Source organism: Labrus mixtus, chromosome 24 (assembly GCF_963584025.1).
Source record: "Labrus mixtus chromosome 24, fLabMix1.1, whole genome shotgun sequence".
Lineage (NCBI taxonomy): Eukaryota > Metazoa > Chordata > Actinopteri > Labriformes > Labridae > Labrus > Labrus mixtus.
Genome location: NC_083635.1, coordinates 9598128 through 9614114, shown reverse-complemented (window position 1 = coordinate 9614114; position 15987 = coordinate 9598128). Strand labels below are relative to the sequence as shown.

Genomic DNA, 15987 nt, shown 5'->3' with positions numbered 1-15987 from the left:
ACACTGTGTTTGGGATTGGCTGCGTCACCTCATCAGCACACACACACACACACACACACACAAAGAACACACAGCGGGGTCCGGACTGGGTTAATGGGGTTAGAGGGATATTAAGAGTGAAAGAAAACAGGAGAGCAGCTGTAGCTGGAAGCCTCTAAAAACAAACGCCTCAGATGACCCTCGGCCCATTTAAACATCTTCATTCAGAGAGAAACACTGACGCTGGAATTTATCCCGTGGGCTCAAAAAGCACAGACTCACCCGCCGACTTAGCACGAAGAAACAGAATGGGACCACATGGAGCGTGGAAGTTGAATTTAATCAGCGGAAAGTTGATTATCTTTCACAAGTGTGCCATTAAAAGTGGAAGTCTGTGTGTGTGTGGACCTCTGTGTGTGTGTGTGGACCTCTGTGTGTGTGTGTGGACCTCTGTGTGTGTGTGTGGACCTCTGTGTGTGTGTACCTGTGTGTGTGAACCTGTGTGAGAGTGTGTCTGTGAGTATGTGTACCTGTGTGAGACTGTGTCTGTGTGTGTGAACCTGTGTGAGAGTGTGTGTGCATGTGGGAGTCTGTGTGTGTGTGTGTGTGTGTGTGTGTGGACCTGTGTGTGTGTGCATGTGGGAGTCTGTGTGTGTGTATGTGGACCTGTGTGTGTGTGGACCTGTGTGTGTATGTGGACCTGTGTGTGTGTGTGTCTGTGAGTATGTGTACCTGTGTGAGAGTGTGTCTGTGTGTGTGAACCTGTGTGAGAGTGTGTGTGCATGTGGGAGTCTGTGTGTGTGTGTGTGGACCTGTGTGTGTGTGCATGTGGGAGTCTGTGTGTGTGTATGTGGACCTGTGTGTGTGTGGACCTGTGTGTGTATGTGTACCTGTGTGTGTGTGTACCTGTGTGAGAGTGTGTCTGTGTGTGTGCGTGTGCATGTGGGAGTCTGTGTGTGTGTACGTGGACCTGTGTGTGTGTGTGTGGACCTGTGTGTGTGTGCATGTGGGAGTCTGTGTGTGTGTATGTGGACCTGTGTGTGTGGACCTGTGTGTGTGTGTGTGTGTATGTGGACCTGTGTGTGTGTCTGTGTGTGTGTCTGTGGACCTGTGTGTGTGTGTGTGTGTGTGTGTATGTGGACCTGTGTGTGTGTGTGTGTGTGTGGACCTGTGTGTGAGTGTGTGTGTGTATGTGGACCTGTGTGTGTGTGTGTGTGTGTGTGTATGTGGACCTGTGTGTATGTGGACCTGTGTGTGTGTGTGTGTGTGTGTATGTGGACCTGTGTGTGTGTGTGTGGACCTGTGTGTATGTGGACCTGTGTGTGTGTGTGTGTGTGTGTGTATGTGGACCTGTGTGTGTGTCTGTGTGTGTGTGTGTGTGTCTGTATGTGGACCTGTGTGTGAGTGTCTGTGTGTGTGTGTGTGTGTATGTGGACCTGTGTGTGTGTATGTGGACCTGTGTGTGTGTGTGTGTGTGTGTGTGGGGACCTGTGTGTGTGTGTATATGTGGACCTGTGTGTGTGTGTGTGTATATGTGGACCTGTGTGTGTGTGTGTGTGTGTGTGTATGTGGACCTGTGTGTGTGTGTGTATGTGGACCTGTGTGTGTGTGTGTGTGTGTGTATGTGGACCTGTGTGTGTGTGTATGTGGACCTGTGTGTGTGTGTGTGTATATGTGGACCTGTGTGTGTGTGTGTGTGTGTGTGTATGTGGACCTGTGTGTGTGTGTGTGTGTGTGTGTGTGTGTATGTGGACCTGTGTGTGTGTGTGTGTGTGTGTGTATGTGGACCTGTGTGTGTGTGTGTGTGTATGTGGACCTGTGTGTGTGTGTGTGTATGTGGACCTGTGTGTGTGTGTGTGTGTGTGTGTGTGTGTATGTGGACCTGTGTGTGTGTGTGTGTATGTGGACCTGTGTGTGTCTGTGTGTGTGTCTGTGTCTGTGTGTGTATGTGGACCTGTGTGTGTGTGTCTGTGTGTGTGTGTGTCTGCAGCGTGAAGGTCGCTCGTCATGTGAAATTGGTTACGTCTGACGGCGGCGCATGACTGCACAGAACTCAAAAACAAGCGAGCTGTTTTTTTTTTTCCCCCACTTTGGCCTGAGACGAGAAGAGTTCTCTTACGAACATTTAAAGGCTCAGTTCACACAAATAAAAAAACCCTTTACACGTGGACAGATGTGCTTTTAGGTCCAAAGGCTGAGTGGTGTGTGTGAGTGCAATAAACACATCGTGGCGCTCACTGCAGTGAAAACAAACATTTTAAAAGATTCAATAGGAACGTCTATTTCTGTAACTGGTTCAGTTGAATTCAGTTCAACGCACATTCTTTTCTTATTACTCTAAATAATCCACAGGCTTCACTGTGAACAAACCGTTCTGCTAAAGATCATTCCTTTAGTTAATCCAATGGAAACGCAATCGGCGTATAATCCGGAGTAATTAGGACATTCATACAAAAGGAGAGCGTCAAACTCATTAAAGGTATAAAGTGCAACATTCATTTAGCACTCTTGTGTGGTATGGTCTGTTTTTGTTCGGACCACAGAATGAACGGTAGGCCGTTTCGAGGAACCCCCCCCCCCCCCCCCCCCCCCCCCCACACAGACGCTTTCCCAATCGCAAACCAACAGGTGTTGCAGCGATGGAAGCGGAGCGAGAGAAGTGGTTCAGATAGAAGTGATTGTACCCGACCCTAAAAAGCCTCTGCATGTTTCTAATAAGCTCCACGAGCAGAAACGTGCTCAAACTAGGATCAATGTCGGAGATGCTTTTTGAAAAAATGGAGAGAGGTTAGAACACAGAAAGGTTTACAGACCCATGCAGAGCTGGATAAACACTGAAGCTTCAGTGTCCACCACATGGTGACCTGTGTGAGCATGGACTCTAGAGAGGAGGGGGAGAGACAGCTCTATTCAGAGTTTAAAATTTTGACTGCAGTACCCGTTTTAACCACTAGGTGTCTGGGTTACACACTGCTCCTTTAAAGAAAAGGAGCCGCGTTTACGTCGCGTTAACACGGACGGAACGGCCTTTTGTATAAAGCTGTTTTAGTCACCGACTATAAAAAGAAGAAGAACACACTCTGATTATCTGGATGTATTGTTTAAGATCATTCTGTGTCAGTTTATGTTCAACATGAAGCTGCGAGCTAACCAAAGCATGCTGACACAACAATGCGGACCACAGGTGATTGCAGCCGCGAGCAAATGACGATTTTGTCCTCCACTTGAGCTTAATGGTGCATTCTAATTAATAACTCAGAGACGGGTTGGAGGCGTCAGAGTCGCAGATATGTACTGGATCAAAAAGTTGCACATTCTTCCTTAAGCTGGATTTGTAGAAAGCTACTTTGACTTTAAAAAAAAAAAGAAAAAGGGGAGCTTCTAATTTGAATAAATACTCTACAGTGATAATGATCTTTAATTAATGAATGCATCGTCAGTGTGTGGGTTTATGTATTTGCGTAGGAGGGGGGGAAAAAAATGACACTGTAGTCCTTTCTCACCTCCACAATGCTCAGCAGAGAAGAAGTGCAATCCCAAAACACACACACACACACACACACAGGATAAATTTAGATCAAAGTATAGGGAGATGGAGATATCTCCACTCCATTTTCGCTGCAGGGCGGATCACGACTGCGACGCAAACATTCACCGAGCAAGGTCGCTGAACCTTACACAACGCCGAAAAGCGGCATCAAACCGCCTCCCTCCACTCCTCATCTGTAAACACACTGCCCCCCAACCCCCCTCCCCCCTGCCTGCAAACACACCCCCACACACCTGGAAATGCACATGCAAAAATCCAATCTTCATGAATGAACGATCGCGCCTAGCTCGACGGAAAGCGGCGAGAAAATAATCTTTTTTAGAGTCCCCCCCCCCCCCCCCGCCGCGTTATTAAACATTTTAATGACCCAACATGATCACGCGGCGTGAAAATCATCGAGCTCTCCTCCTCGTTTCCACCGTTTCCACTTCTAATCCATCATCACAATGTGACGCCGCAGCCAGGTGAGCTCTGAGAGTGTGCGATGATCAACTGATGAGTTTCTCTCCACGTCCAGTTGTGTCATTTCATCTGATTCCAAGTCATGAATTAAGCAGAACGCTTTTTTTCCCCCCCTGTTACGGCGAGCGCCAGCCTGCGACGCGTCGAGAGGGATAAATGTGCGGCGAGGGGAGGATTACCGTGATCTACTTCCTGCCTGGATGATTTCACAGCCTGTATTCATGTTAAAAGGCGAAACAGAAGACGACGCCCGTGAAACAGCTGTAATAACACAAATTACAGCTGTTGGCGTGCGTCCCCCCATAGGGCAACAGCCGTGTAACCATGGCAACTTGAAGGGAAACGATATTCAGCCTCCAAAGCAAATTGTGCATGAAAATGAAGCATCTGTACGCAACAGTTGTTGTGGGAGTGGATTGTTTTGTGTCACTGGTGAATTAGAAAATAAATTCAGCTTTTCATAAAAACAGAAGCGCCGCGTCTCTTCCCTCAGCACGCTCTAAAGCGAGGTCGTAAAAACAGGATCTCGCTTTATTGATTTCGCTTTGGAGTACACTATGGGGTAAAGTCCTCAATTCATCTTCCTCTGCCTCAGATCGTGTGCCTCATCTTCCTGAGGGCTCTGCTCTGGTTCCATGACCATCTCCATACTGGGAGGATTGTTCAAATCTGCAGCATGTTAGAGTGAAATGCTTCGAGTCTCACCGGCCTTTTAAAAACCACTCATTTTAACACCATGTCAATTTTTGTTTCTTTGCGAATTTATTCATTTCATACATCTCTCTCCGGCTTTTGCTTCCTCGCAAAACACCTCAAACATTACCACCACCAGAGGAAACTAGATTCCAGTGACAAACTGTGGCAGAAGGGGCGGTGAGAGCACAGATTTAACAACCCAAGAGGGATTCACAGGGGAGGGGGGGGGGGAAAGGTGGAGTCTGTGTTTAGGGCAAACACGTTTATTTGTCAGACAGATAGACACACACAGAGACGGTGAGGGGGGGGGGGAAGTAAAGGTTAGCCAGGAATGAAGCCGAGAGGGGCGTCCGAGAGAGAGAGAGAGGCACACCAAACGAGAAGGGTTTGAGGGGCGGTTAATACCAGGCGGCCAGTTCAAGTGGGACTCCTTCAAAACACAGCGATTGCCTTCATATGATATTTGGGAGTGGGAAAAAATCTCTTACTTTCATCCAACAGTCTTTTCTCAAATAAAAAATAACTTCTGTTTGTGGTAAAATAAAGTGCCACTTGGATGAACTTCATTATGTCTATGCAACAAAAGGGGGGGGGGGGGGTCTGAGTCCTGATGATCACTGGAAGTTGTTGTTCTGGCCTCAGCTTCTTTATTAAAACCTGAACCAGATTCCTCTGACAAAAACTGGAATTTTGCAAAGCAGCGGTCGGCTGTAGTGTTACTCAGTTCCATTTGTAGTAATGGGATGTGTGGGATAGGAACGTCTGCGCTCCGGGAGGTAGAATTGTGCGTTTTAGTGAATGGAGACGAGGAGCGTTATAATGGCTTTTTCTTGTTTTAAAAAAAAAAAAAAAAAAAGACTTCATCTCTGATATGCAGTCTGACACACATCTGAATCTTTTCCCTGCAGGTTATTTCGGAGCCAGTAAAACTTGTCTTGCAGCCACGGGGCAAAACTGGTATACTTGACTGATTGTACAATTTGTTTTAACCTCAGTGTCATTCATGCAAAAATACTCATCCAGGCATTTACGACAAGTTGTGTTTTCAAGGAGTCCCGAGAAAAAGGGCATGTTAGAGAAAAACCAGAGGGGGACGGCGTTTTGCAACTGAGGCAGCGAGCTGACGTTCGCCTGCTGTCCGCCGGACTTACTGACGCTGCCGCACACAGACATGCAGTACTCCTCTGACTCAAAGTTATTCCTGTTTCCCCCGCAGCCGCCGTAGGTAAACGGAGCGCAGCGGCCCTCCTGGCGGTCAAAGTGCCAGCGGGACAGCTTGGCCCGGCATGGACCGGTCTCTGCTTTGGCATAGCACACATCTTGGAGAACACACACACACACACACACAAACACAGGTCATGAATCTCAAAGCATAAACAGCTCGTCTTTGTGTAGGAAGTCACCTCACAATATGACATTTTACTTCATGGCTGTTCTATCACAGGAAGGACGTGGAAAAAGAGTTTAAGCATTAATAATGCAACTTTGAATCTTGAGCAATTTTACACTACAAAGGAGACAGGAATGTGGAGCAACCAATCCTGGTCGTAATGGAACGTAGCTAATGAAAGCTCAGAGATGATAAATGAGCTCAATAAGAAAAATGACAGCGGGGAAATTAACGCGTGAGGAACGAGATGCCCGATTGTGTTTCAGCAAAGCAGAAGGATGTGAGGCAAACACGTGTTTGTGTCGCGCGTCTCCGACATTTATCCTCATGTAAAAAAAAAAAAAAAAAAAGCAGCCGGTTTGGTGTTCGGAGGGACCTCAGAAACCGTGGCGATCAAACAACTCACCCCTGACCACCTCCTCCACGGACTCGGTGGTGGTTGTGGTGGTGGTGGTCGTCATGGCGACGTTGGTCGTGGCGTCGTCGTCCTCCAGCGTGGCCACGATGTCGTCGTCTGCCGCCGCCGCCTCCTCCTCGTCCTCGTCCTCGTAATCGTCCCCCACCGCCTCCTGGTCCTCCTCGCCGTCTCCGTCGCGGTCGTTATCCAGCACGTCCTCCTCTTCCTCCTCCTCGTCGTCATCGTCTTCTTCTTCTTCCTCCTCGGCCGGCACCACCTCCTCCTCCTGCTCCTCCTCCTGGTTGTCCTCCTCTACCACAGATGGCCTGGTTTCCTCTTGCTGCTCTGCTGGCTCGGGCTCGCGCACCATGCTGTGAGAGGAGGAGGGAGGGAGAGGATAAAGGACATACGGAGAGAAATCAAGGGATGAGGAAACGAGGAGGAGGAATGGGAAGGAAGGAAGGAGCGAGATTTTAAATCATAACAGCGCTGCAGTTTGTTTCCACGGCGACGTGCGTGTGCCCGAGTGCGCGTACCTGTTGTCAGAGTAGTCGGTCTCCGCGCCGCCCCACCACACGTCGGAGTCGTCGGCGTCCTGCTCGCCGCTGTCGGCGTCCCGCTCGGCCTCGGCGGGACAGCAGACGAACTCGACTCCCCGGAAGCGGTCGATGCCGCACGGCAACAGCATCCCGTAGTCGTGGAGGTTCATGGTGCGGTCCCCACAGGACTGCACGGACACAGACGAGAGAACACATCAGAGGCCGCTTCCTGGTGGTATGACATCAGCGCTCCTTTACATGTGTGTGTGTGCGTGTGTGTGTGTGGGGGGGCGGGGGGGGGGGGCGTACCTCCTTGGCGACAGTGTGCCAGTGCAGGTGGCTCTCACACTGGTCCATGCGCTCCTGGTGCAGGAACTTGCACTTGTCAGGAACGAGCAGGGCGTCGCTGACAAATTCACCCACTGACGCAAAGAAAACAAAAATGTAAGTACATTTTTTTTTTTTTTTTGACAAATGAAGCCGACGCAGTCCGAGCGTCCGCGGTCGAAAACGCCGACCGGCTGACGCTTCGATTACGAAAAACGCATTTCTGGAATCCGCCCAGTTTAATCCGACAACTACACCACGGCGGTGCGTCGAGGCGTCATTAGATCAAAAGCAGAAATCGTCTGCAGAAGTGGCGTTCAGACACAGACGTCCCCTTTTCATCCACTGTGACTCACCCAGGCAGCGGTACGGCACCACGATGTGCATGTGGCTGCGACACATCTTGCGTCCGTTCTTGCACCAGTTCTGGATGCTGACTGGCTGGTTGGCCTCCACCACGTTGGTGATCTGGAGCTCTGGGTACACCTACAACACACACACACACACACACACACACACACACACACGGAGCATTATGCATTATAAATTGGCGTCTTGGTAAACACACTACACTTATATAGACACTCAGAGCGCTTTAAACTACAAGCCGTTTACACAATCACACACTCACAGCCGAGGCGTTCTTTTTTTTTTTTTTTAAATACACATTTGCCGAATGATGGCACGGCCTGTGGGAACTATTTGGGGCTCAGTGTTTTTCCCCCCCCAAGGACATGAGAAGAGGCGGAGTTAAGGAGCCAGAGAACAAACTGCAGATCTTTTAATTAGTGGACGACCTGCTTCGCCTCCTGAGAAACCGCCGCCAGACGTTTCTCGCCTTTTCAAAAAAAAAAATAAAGAACATTTAGAACAGCTGGTGACTTTCTTTAAGTTCTTATTTCGACTATGTCATGGGTTGTTACCAGTATCTAATACCTGCACAGTAATGTCGATGAGAGACCTGGCTGTGGCTGAATCAGACAGTTACATCATCAAATCAATCAATTTTTATTTGTATGCCGCCAATTATTTTTCTCTGATTGTCTTTTTTTTTTTTTTGTAGGTGATATGGAGGCATCAGTATTCATTCCAGTCTGTTTCATAAGCAGTAAAAAAAACAAAAAACTCCTCATTGGTGCTTTTAATTCCCACATTCTGCGCTGTCACTTCAAGAAGCGTCTCGTTTCTTCCCAGGCTATTTCGACGGTTGCATGTCTGCAGCCTTCCCTGACGCTGTTCCTGCTTTTTTTTTTTGTTGTGGCAGACTCGGCCGTGTTCACCTCGATGTTCCTCTCAGCCATGCAGGACGTCTGCCTCTGCACGCTGTTGTCATCCTCTTCCCTCCTCTCATGTTCTCTCTGCCTTTCTCCACGCTGATAATAACCTTCTCGGGTTTTTGCTCGTCGGCGCCAGACTTAGCCTTCCGTATCTCTGCTTTTCTTTTTGATATTTGAGTTCAATAATATTTAAAGCTGCAACCTAAGAAGGGCTGTTTGTTATCGTCCGGTCTGCAACAATGGGAAGATGAACTTATCTCCCTTTCGGGGTCTGTCTCGCAGGCTTTTCAGAGAAATCTCATTATGCATCACCTCCTCTTATCAGACAACTTGTCTTTGCACAGTGCACTTACGCAGCGATAGCCTACAGTGCACTGCTGGAATATTCCCCACAGTAATGCTCTCTTATGTTCGGAGGAGACTGCAGTGAACTGAAGGAGGTGAAAAGAAAAAAAAAACAACCCCAGCCCACAGGACAGAGTGCTTCTCTGTGTTGTTCTGCGTTTGGGCTGGTTAGCTTACACTCCCTAATTATAAGCCATGCAGAGCTTTTAAAAGTAAAGTCACATGGACTTAAGCAGCTTGTTGGCATCATGTCATCCTGCCAAATTGGGGATTTTGGGGGAAACAAAAACAAATCTGTTGCAGACTAACCCACTCACTTTCCTGTGCTCCTATTTGCTCTCAAAACAGCGATAACAAACACCTCAGCCTGACGGGGCTCGGTGCCGATTTCAGTCAAATTCAGGCAACTTCTTTTTTTGTTCTACATCTACATATTGGACACGCTTGCAAGAAAAAAAAAAAAAACGTTGTGTTAATTCTAAAAGAAATGGATCCAAACGCCGCTTCTTCTAAAAGTGTTTACAGGAAAGTAGTTCCCCTGCTACCTGCTCCGTCATAATTATTTGCTCTGTTTCCAGTCGGCTTAATGGCTCAACTGTAAATTACCCAACCCCAAGAAAATTCCGGCGAAAATGTCGCAAACTGTAAAGATTTATCACCCGGGCTTATTGCTCACTCGCAACAAAACAAACAGTGGGTAATTACTATTTAAGTATTCCATATATCATCGCTTATGTGGCCAAATGGGAGACGTTTTTGGGGGGGCAGGTACTGAAAATGGCTGATGAGGAAACGACCTCCCCTGCTAGCAGAGTTATTATCTTGCAACATTTACCTGACACTGTATGTCTGTGTTTCCCACTTTAACTACAACACCGAAAAAACATGATGAAGAACAGAAAACAAACCTTTTAAAAAAAAAAAAAAGGTCACGTCTCACATGGTGTCACATGGTGGGAGAAGAAGCCACTTTAGGGACTTTGGGGTTCGGTCTCTAGTCTGTCTTCAAACCTCACAATTATGCAAAAAAAAAAAGTCCATCTTTTCTCTCTCTCTCTGCTCGTGATGCGTCCTTATTTGAGGACGGTTGTGTTTACATCTCCCGCAGACTGGACCCGGGTCCCACCACCCTCGCGTTCTACACAACGGCCCAACTTGTTTTTGAAGTCGGGGGGGGGGGGGGGGGGGGGGGGGGGGGTCGTACTGCGCTTCAGGATTTATTGCAATCCAAACAAAGTGGATCTACATGAGCACTATAGTTTTAACATCATCACACAGTATCAGACTTCATTGATTCAGCAGAGAGTAAACTATGGTTGTTTAAGTCAGAGGATTTTGTTGGCTTAGACTTCACACACACACACACACACACAGACACACACAGACACACACACACACACACACACACACACATTACCTCCTGGCAGTACTGCAGGATGCCCTCCTTGGTGCTGATGCAGCTCTTGGTGCCCGAGGGGTCGGACTCCCACTTTCCACTCTGCACATTGATGCGCATGTTGAGTTTACCGCAGAACATGGCCACCTGGGGCTCTGCCAACAGACCCATAGAAACATCTGTAGGCACCTAAGGGTGGGGGGGGGGGGGGGGAAGACAGACAGACAGAGAGAGAGTGAGAGACAAGATTTAATGAGATATACCGCTTACGTTAAACTCTGTGAGCCCTAGCGCTGGAAAAAAAATGCGAGACGGATGCAATTAAATTTTATTACTTAGATAGATGGAGGGGGGGGGGGGGGGGGGGGGAGTGCTGCGAGGGGAGAGGAGAGGAGATTAGCGTGCGAGATGAAAAGTAAGATGAGGTGAGCTGCTTTAAGATTAGAGGCGCCGGAGAGAGATGAGGAGAGGAGGAGAGGAGAGGAGGAGGAGAAGAATAGGAGCAAAGCCAAAAGATGAGGCGTTAGCAAAAGTAGGGTAGGAGTGAATCGCCCGGGTTTCATTAAAGCCTCTGGACATTTTGATTAACAGCGGAGAAAAATGTTATCGAGAGCAGGGTCTCATTTAGCTTCCACAAGAGTCTGAGTGAAAATACAGCCATCAAAAAAAAAAAAAAAAAAAAACCTCGTTTTGCTGATTTGCCGTTTCACAGAATCAGACGAGGAAGTAGAAAGTGATTTCTTTTAATTCATCACAGAGAGGTGACTCAACAGATGTTATGATCCCCGATAAAACGCCTGTATCAAACACTGAAACATGAACGCTCAATCGCAATTTTGAATCAGAAACAGAAAGCGAGGGAGCGTCAGCAGCGTCGTAGCCGGTGGAGTGGACTCTGTCCTCCAGCTTTATTTCCCCCCCCCCTTCGTCCACATTTGTGCCGCAAACGTTGTTTTGCTTTCTTTTGCGTGCCTCTCATCCGACTCTTCACCAGAGGAGTTCAGAGCATGCTCAGTGCCTCTCTGGTCAGATCAGGAGGTGTCAAATGTTTCTGTAAATAGAAGAACGAGGGCAAAAGCCGTGATGGACACAAAATCGATATCTTCAGAGGAGTGAATTGCCTGAAACAACAGACCTGCAGCAATCAAACACACACCCACTGTTGTCTATAATGTTCAAGTACACACACACACCCACTCGCTCGCTCGCCCGCCCACCTTGTGGAGAAAGTGTACATCTGTGTGTCCGTGCTGTGTTTATATAACCCGGTGTTGATTCATTTCTCCCTGTTCGTGCAGCTCTGCTGGAGGCAAGGGGGAGTGTGCGAGTTAGAAAACATCAATGTATTAATTTTTTGTGTTCATTTAAGCTCCTGTGTGTTGCCTCTCTCTCTCTCTCTCTCTGTGTGTGTCTGCATGCATAAGGAGGTTTTGTACTGAAGTTCCCTCAGGAGGAGAGGTGGTGCAGACAAACCACTGAATGTCTGCATTGTACTGGCAAATGAGCTAGAACAAAATGGGAGGGAATAAGGGGAGAGTGGGGGGGGGGGGGGGGGGGGGGGGGGTGGCAGGGAGAAGAGGGACTGTTGCCATTGTGTTCTCCCTAATCTTGTTAATGGTTTGAAGGCCCTGGCAGGCAAACAAATGTTGTTTTGTGAGATGGATAGCAGATTCTTTCCTCCAGACTTGATTCTTTCCAAGCAGCCGGGGGGGGGGGGGGGCATGAAGAGCTCCTCCAGTGAGAAGAGGGGGAAGAGGGGGGCATCAACTTGGATGAATGTGAAGCTGGAGAGTTTGATTTTTACAATCGATTCAGCATCTCTTGAATGTATCCGGGGGGGGGGAACATAAACACGATCAGCTTTGCCGTTTACACATGCTGATACACTTGGCAGAAGAGGAAACCTTCTGGAGCGTTCGGTTTCCTCTTCTGTTTCAGAACAAAGCGCTCGCCAGGTACGCACACACACACACACACACACGAGCTGCAAGCACCGACATCAACACCTGCACAATGGGATGCAATCCAATAGTAGCATCTGCGCTGTCATTTTACTGATTACATCTGTTCTGTGAGGGTTGTGCGATGATCGCTTAACGGGCTTTTCTGAACTTTTTTTTCAACGATTGCCGTGGAAACATCGTAAACTACTGTGGACGCGGTGTAGTGGAAAAAAAATACCATCGGTCTGTCGTCTTCTTTTGAACTTAGAAGATTTCGATGTTCGTGCGTCATTCAGCAATTAGAAACTGTTTCTCTGTATCTCCAACAGGAACTCTCCTCAGGATCTGGGTACAGCATGACCCTAAATCAGTGCCCTCCTGACAAAAAGGAGTTTCTGTTGGTGTTCCTCCGTACCAGGTGCCTTACAGAAAGAAGCTTGCATAGATAAATCACCATGCAAACTAGCAGAAGGCGAGCTGAAACCAATGACGATGTATTACTCATGTGTATGCAAAATACCTCCACCCTGTGAATGTATAAGTATGCTGTGCAAGCGGGACTATCCCCGGGAAACTTTGATGCACTTGTGACTTTTGCAGCTGATTAGCCCTTTTGCAAAAGAATGCAATAAAATACACAAAGACAAAAGACTTTTTAGAGAGAGATCTTTCATTACCAACGGAAAACAAAAACAAGGCAAAGTAGAGTATCCTAAAAAAGGTCCCGACACACCAAGGAGGTCGCTCACCGTCGCTACCCGTCGGCCCCCTTTTGGACATGTTGGCGTGGTATGGTGTCGGAACGGATGGAATCATAACGAAACGCATATCACGCATCCTATTGAATCACCAACAAAAAGGCAGACAATGAAAGTATTATCTGTGATGTTAGACGTGTTTGTCTCTAAACAGAAATCAGGGTCGAAGTCCCTCCTGCTCAATTAAGACTTATCAGTTTATAACCCACATTGTTGACGCAGTCTTATCAGTATGATGTCTTTGAATGTTCAGCACAAAGACGACGACGAGATGATCCAGGGACAAAGTCCGGATCTGGTTTTCGATTAGTTTATGATAATAAACTGATAAAGTATGTATAAATCAGATGGTTGTTATTGATCTACTTCCATTGGACGCTGTAGGGGGGCAAAGGTTTCACATTTTTGCGATTGGATGTTACATTGCACTCAAGCAACCGTCCGCTATGGCGCGTCTGAAACCACAATGCCAACGTAGCTACGCCTGGAGGAAGTCTCAGCCGAAAAAAACAAAAACAATTTGACTGTGATTTGCAGCCGCTGAGCCCCGAGGATGAATGAAATGCGGCGACAAGCTCTGCTTACTGCAGTCAAATGTGTGTAAGAACAGCACAGGTCAGGTTACACTTTCACACTCCTCGCGTCCAACATGTCGAGCCGGGGAGTATTTCCCCCCCCCCCCACACACACACACACACACACAATCACACAAAGTGGCCACTCGCCCCCCTCAAGACCTCCTGAGATCAAACACATGGCTACATGACACCGGCGGCCATCAGTCTTGACACTGGACCATCTGCCCCTCATGGGGTTATTTCGGGGTTCGTCGCACAATTCCCACAAAGCCACCTGCGACCGCATAGAAAAACAAAAACCCCATCGCTGCTTGTTAAAAGGTAAAACCAAAAAAGGCAACGCGAGCGCAAAAAGTTACAAATAATCGATAAAAGGTCGTCTGCATATGTGCTATCTTTTAATTAACCGACTTTCTGGGTGCACCCGTTTCCTTTTTGACCTTATCGGCCCACCCGCTGGCCCCTCCCTGTCCCTTATCAAGAGAGATAAACCAGCTTCCTCCCTGCTTCAGGCATAGGTAGGCAAATCTGGGCCCACTGCTCGCTGACATTCAAATTCTTTGTGTCATCTTCCTTTGGCTGGCAAATGATATCCTCGTTCATCTCTACCACTCCGTCTTCTGCTGGAGGAGGAGGAGGAGGAGGAGGGGGGGGGAGGGGGGAAGGGACAGGCCAAGGCTTTGCTACGAGCTTATAAATCAGAGTCCCAGGATGATGGCGGAGGCAGGAGCGGGGGAAGAGAAAGTGAGGAGGAGGAACAATAACCACAATGGCAAGAGACGGGGAAGAGATTGGAGAACAGATGAATTGGACAATAAGCCTTGGGGGGGAGGGGGGGGGGCTCGGGCAGAAGGTCAAGCACTCGGTAAAACAGAAAGGATGTGAGGATGGCGGGCTGGGGGACAGAGCAAAGGCAGGGTGGAGGAAATCACAGAAGATGGGGAAATTCAGGTGTCGGGGAGAGGTGGTTTAGAGATAAAGAACGGCGTCACTTAAAGCCCCGGTTATATGAAAGCTGTGCGGTGTACAGAAGCAATCACCATCATCATTGATCCAAACAAAAACGATGGTCGTGATCTTATTTCCTGCCTCTCATCACGCCACGGGCTAGCAAACGCCGAGACACGTCAGCAGCCGAGCGTAGGACAAAATGAGCAGTGTGGCAGATGCTTTCCTGCCTCGCTTCCTCTCCGTCTTTATCCGATCTTAGCTGTGGTTGTGCCAGTCCACCAGCCGGTCTTCCTGCAGGGAGGGGGGGGGAGCGGTAATCTGGGCACTGAGGATTAAGACGGCAGCCTGGTCAGGAGAAATATCCTCCTTTGGTCTCAATCTGGCATGATAGGCATCATGGCAGCGACAGGGAATAAGCCAGAGGGAAGGAAGGCTGATGCTACACGAGATCGACCTCCAGATGAGAGTTCAATTCAAGTCAGCAGAAACCCCGCTCGCATACTGCTCGGCGCGCTAATTCTCCCCCCTTAATAGAATTTACAAGTGATGCAACTAAAGCAGTGATCCATCAAGAGTGTCTTCCAGCTTCTGGCTGCTTTTATTAATCACACTTATCTGATGAAATACCGCCATAGTTAGACAAAAATGAGAGCAACAGACCTGAACGTCGCAGCTCAGGGAGCAACAAATTCCACAGCAAGGAGATTTATAGGAGGGTAGACATCGTGACTGTTTTTAGAGTTGTTTCCAAAGTCAAGTCATTCATGGAAGAAGACGCAGATTTAAAGGGGAATTTGGTTTTGGAAGTTTAAAGCATTTAGGAATGGCTACAGTAGATTGTTTCAGCCAGCAGCCATGATCATTCTGTTAGGATTCAAAGTAATCCTCGGGGGCCAGAACAGGTCCAGATTGTCTATCGACAATTTGGAAAGGATCCCAACTAAGACAGACCTTTACATTTCTCTCTGCAAAGTCACCAAACCCCCATTGACAAAAACAGTCATTTCCATTGGGACACTGATACCGATGTTTGCAGAGTCCGACCGATAATCGACCAGCCAAAATATCGGCCGATATCAGTGAATCAAGAGGCATCAGTTATGGCTAATTTTACCGTAGAGATGCGTCGATGCCACTAGATTTAGTCATCAGTCATATAGCATTTCAGTTGAGTTTCATTGTTTTACACTAGCAGGTTTTTTTTCCCCACCAGCAGAAGGCGCTTAATATATAGAAAAAAAGCAATTTTAACGGACATACTTTGCACTTCAGCACATTTTCCCCTGAAATGTTAGGCTGCAGCCATTACAGCTGGATGTGGAGGCAGCAAATCCAAATGTAATTGTAAATCATGATAAACTAGGACACATGTTCAAACTGACTGCAGTCTGCCTTTAAG

General features: G+C 47.9%; 1 protein-coding gene and 1 long non-coding RNA gene across 3 annotated transcripts in view; one reads left to right on the top strand and one right to left on the bottom strand.

Annotated features, from left to right (window-relative positions):
- Nucleotides 1-15987, bottom strand: part of appa (amyloid beta (A4) precursor protein a) — a 59404-nt gene that overhangs the window by 11861 nt on the left and 31556 nt on the right. The window contains exons 3-8 of one of the 2 annotated variants that reach the window (XM_061032829.1): nucleotides 10380-10547; nucleotides 7697-7826; nucleotides 7323-7435; nucleotides 7011-7201; nucleotides 6484-6845; nucleotides 5839-6006 (exon numbers count right to left, since the gene is read on the bottom strand). In XM_061032829.1, coding sequence (XP_060888812.1) covers nucleotides 5839-6006; nucleotides 6484-6845; nucleotides 7011-7201; nucleotides 7323-7435; nucleotides 7697-7826; nucleotides 10380-10547 — 1132 coding nt within the window. The remainder of the gene's footprint in view (nucleotides 1-5838; nucleotides 6007-6483; nucleotides 6846-7010; nucleotides 7202-7322; nucleotides 7436-7696; nucleotides 7827-10379; nucleotides 10548-15987) is intronic. The other variant, XM_061032830.1, reaches the window with a different exon arrangement.
- Nucleotides 261-2122, top strand: LOC132959653 (uncharacterized). Its single transcript, XR_009667055.1, has 2 exons — nucleotides 261-435; nucleotides 1977-2122. It is a non-coding gene; the product is annotated as an uncharacterized LOC132959653 (long non-coding RNA).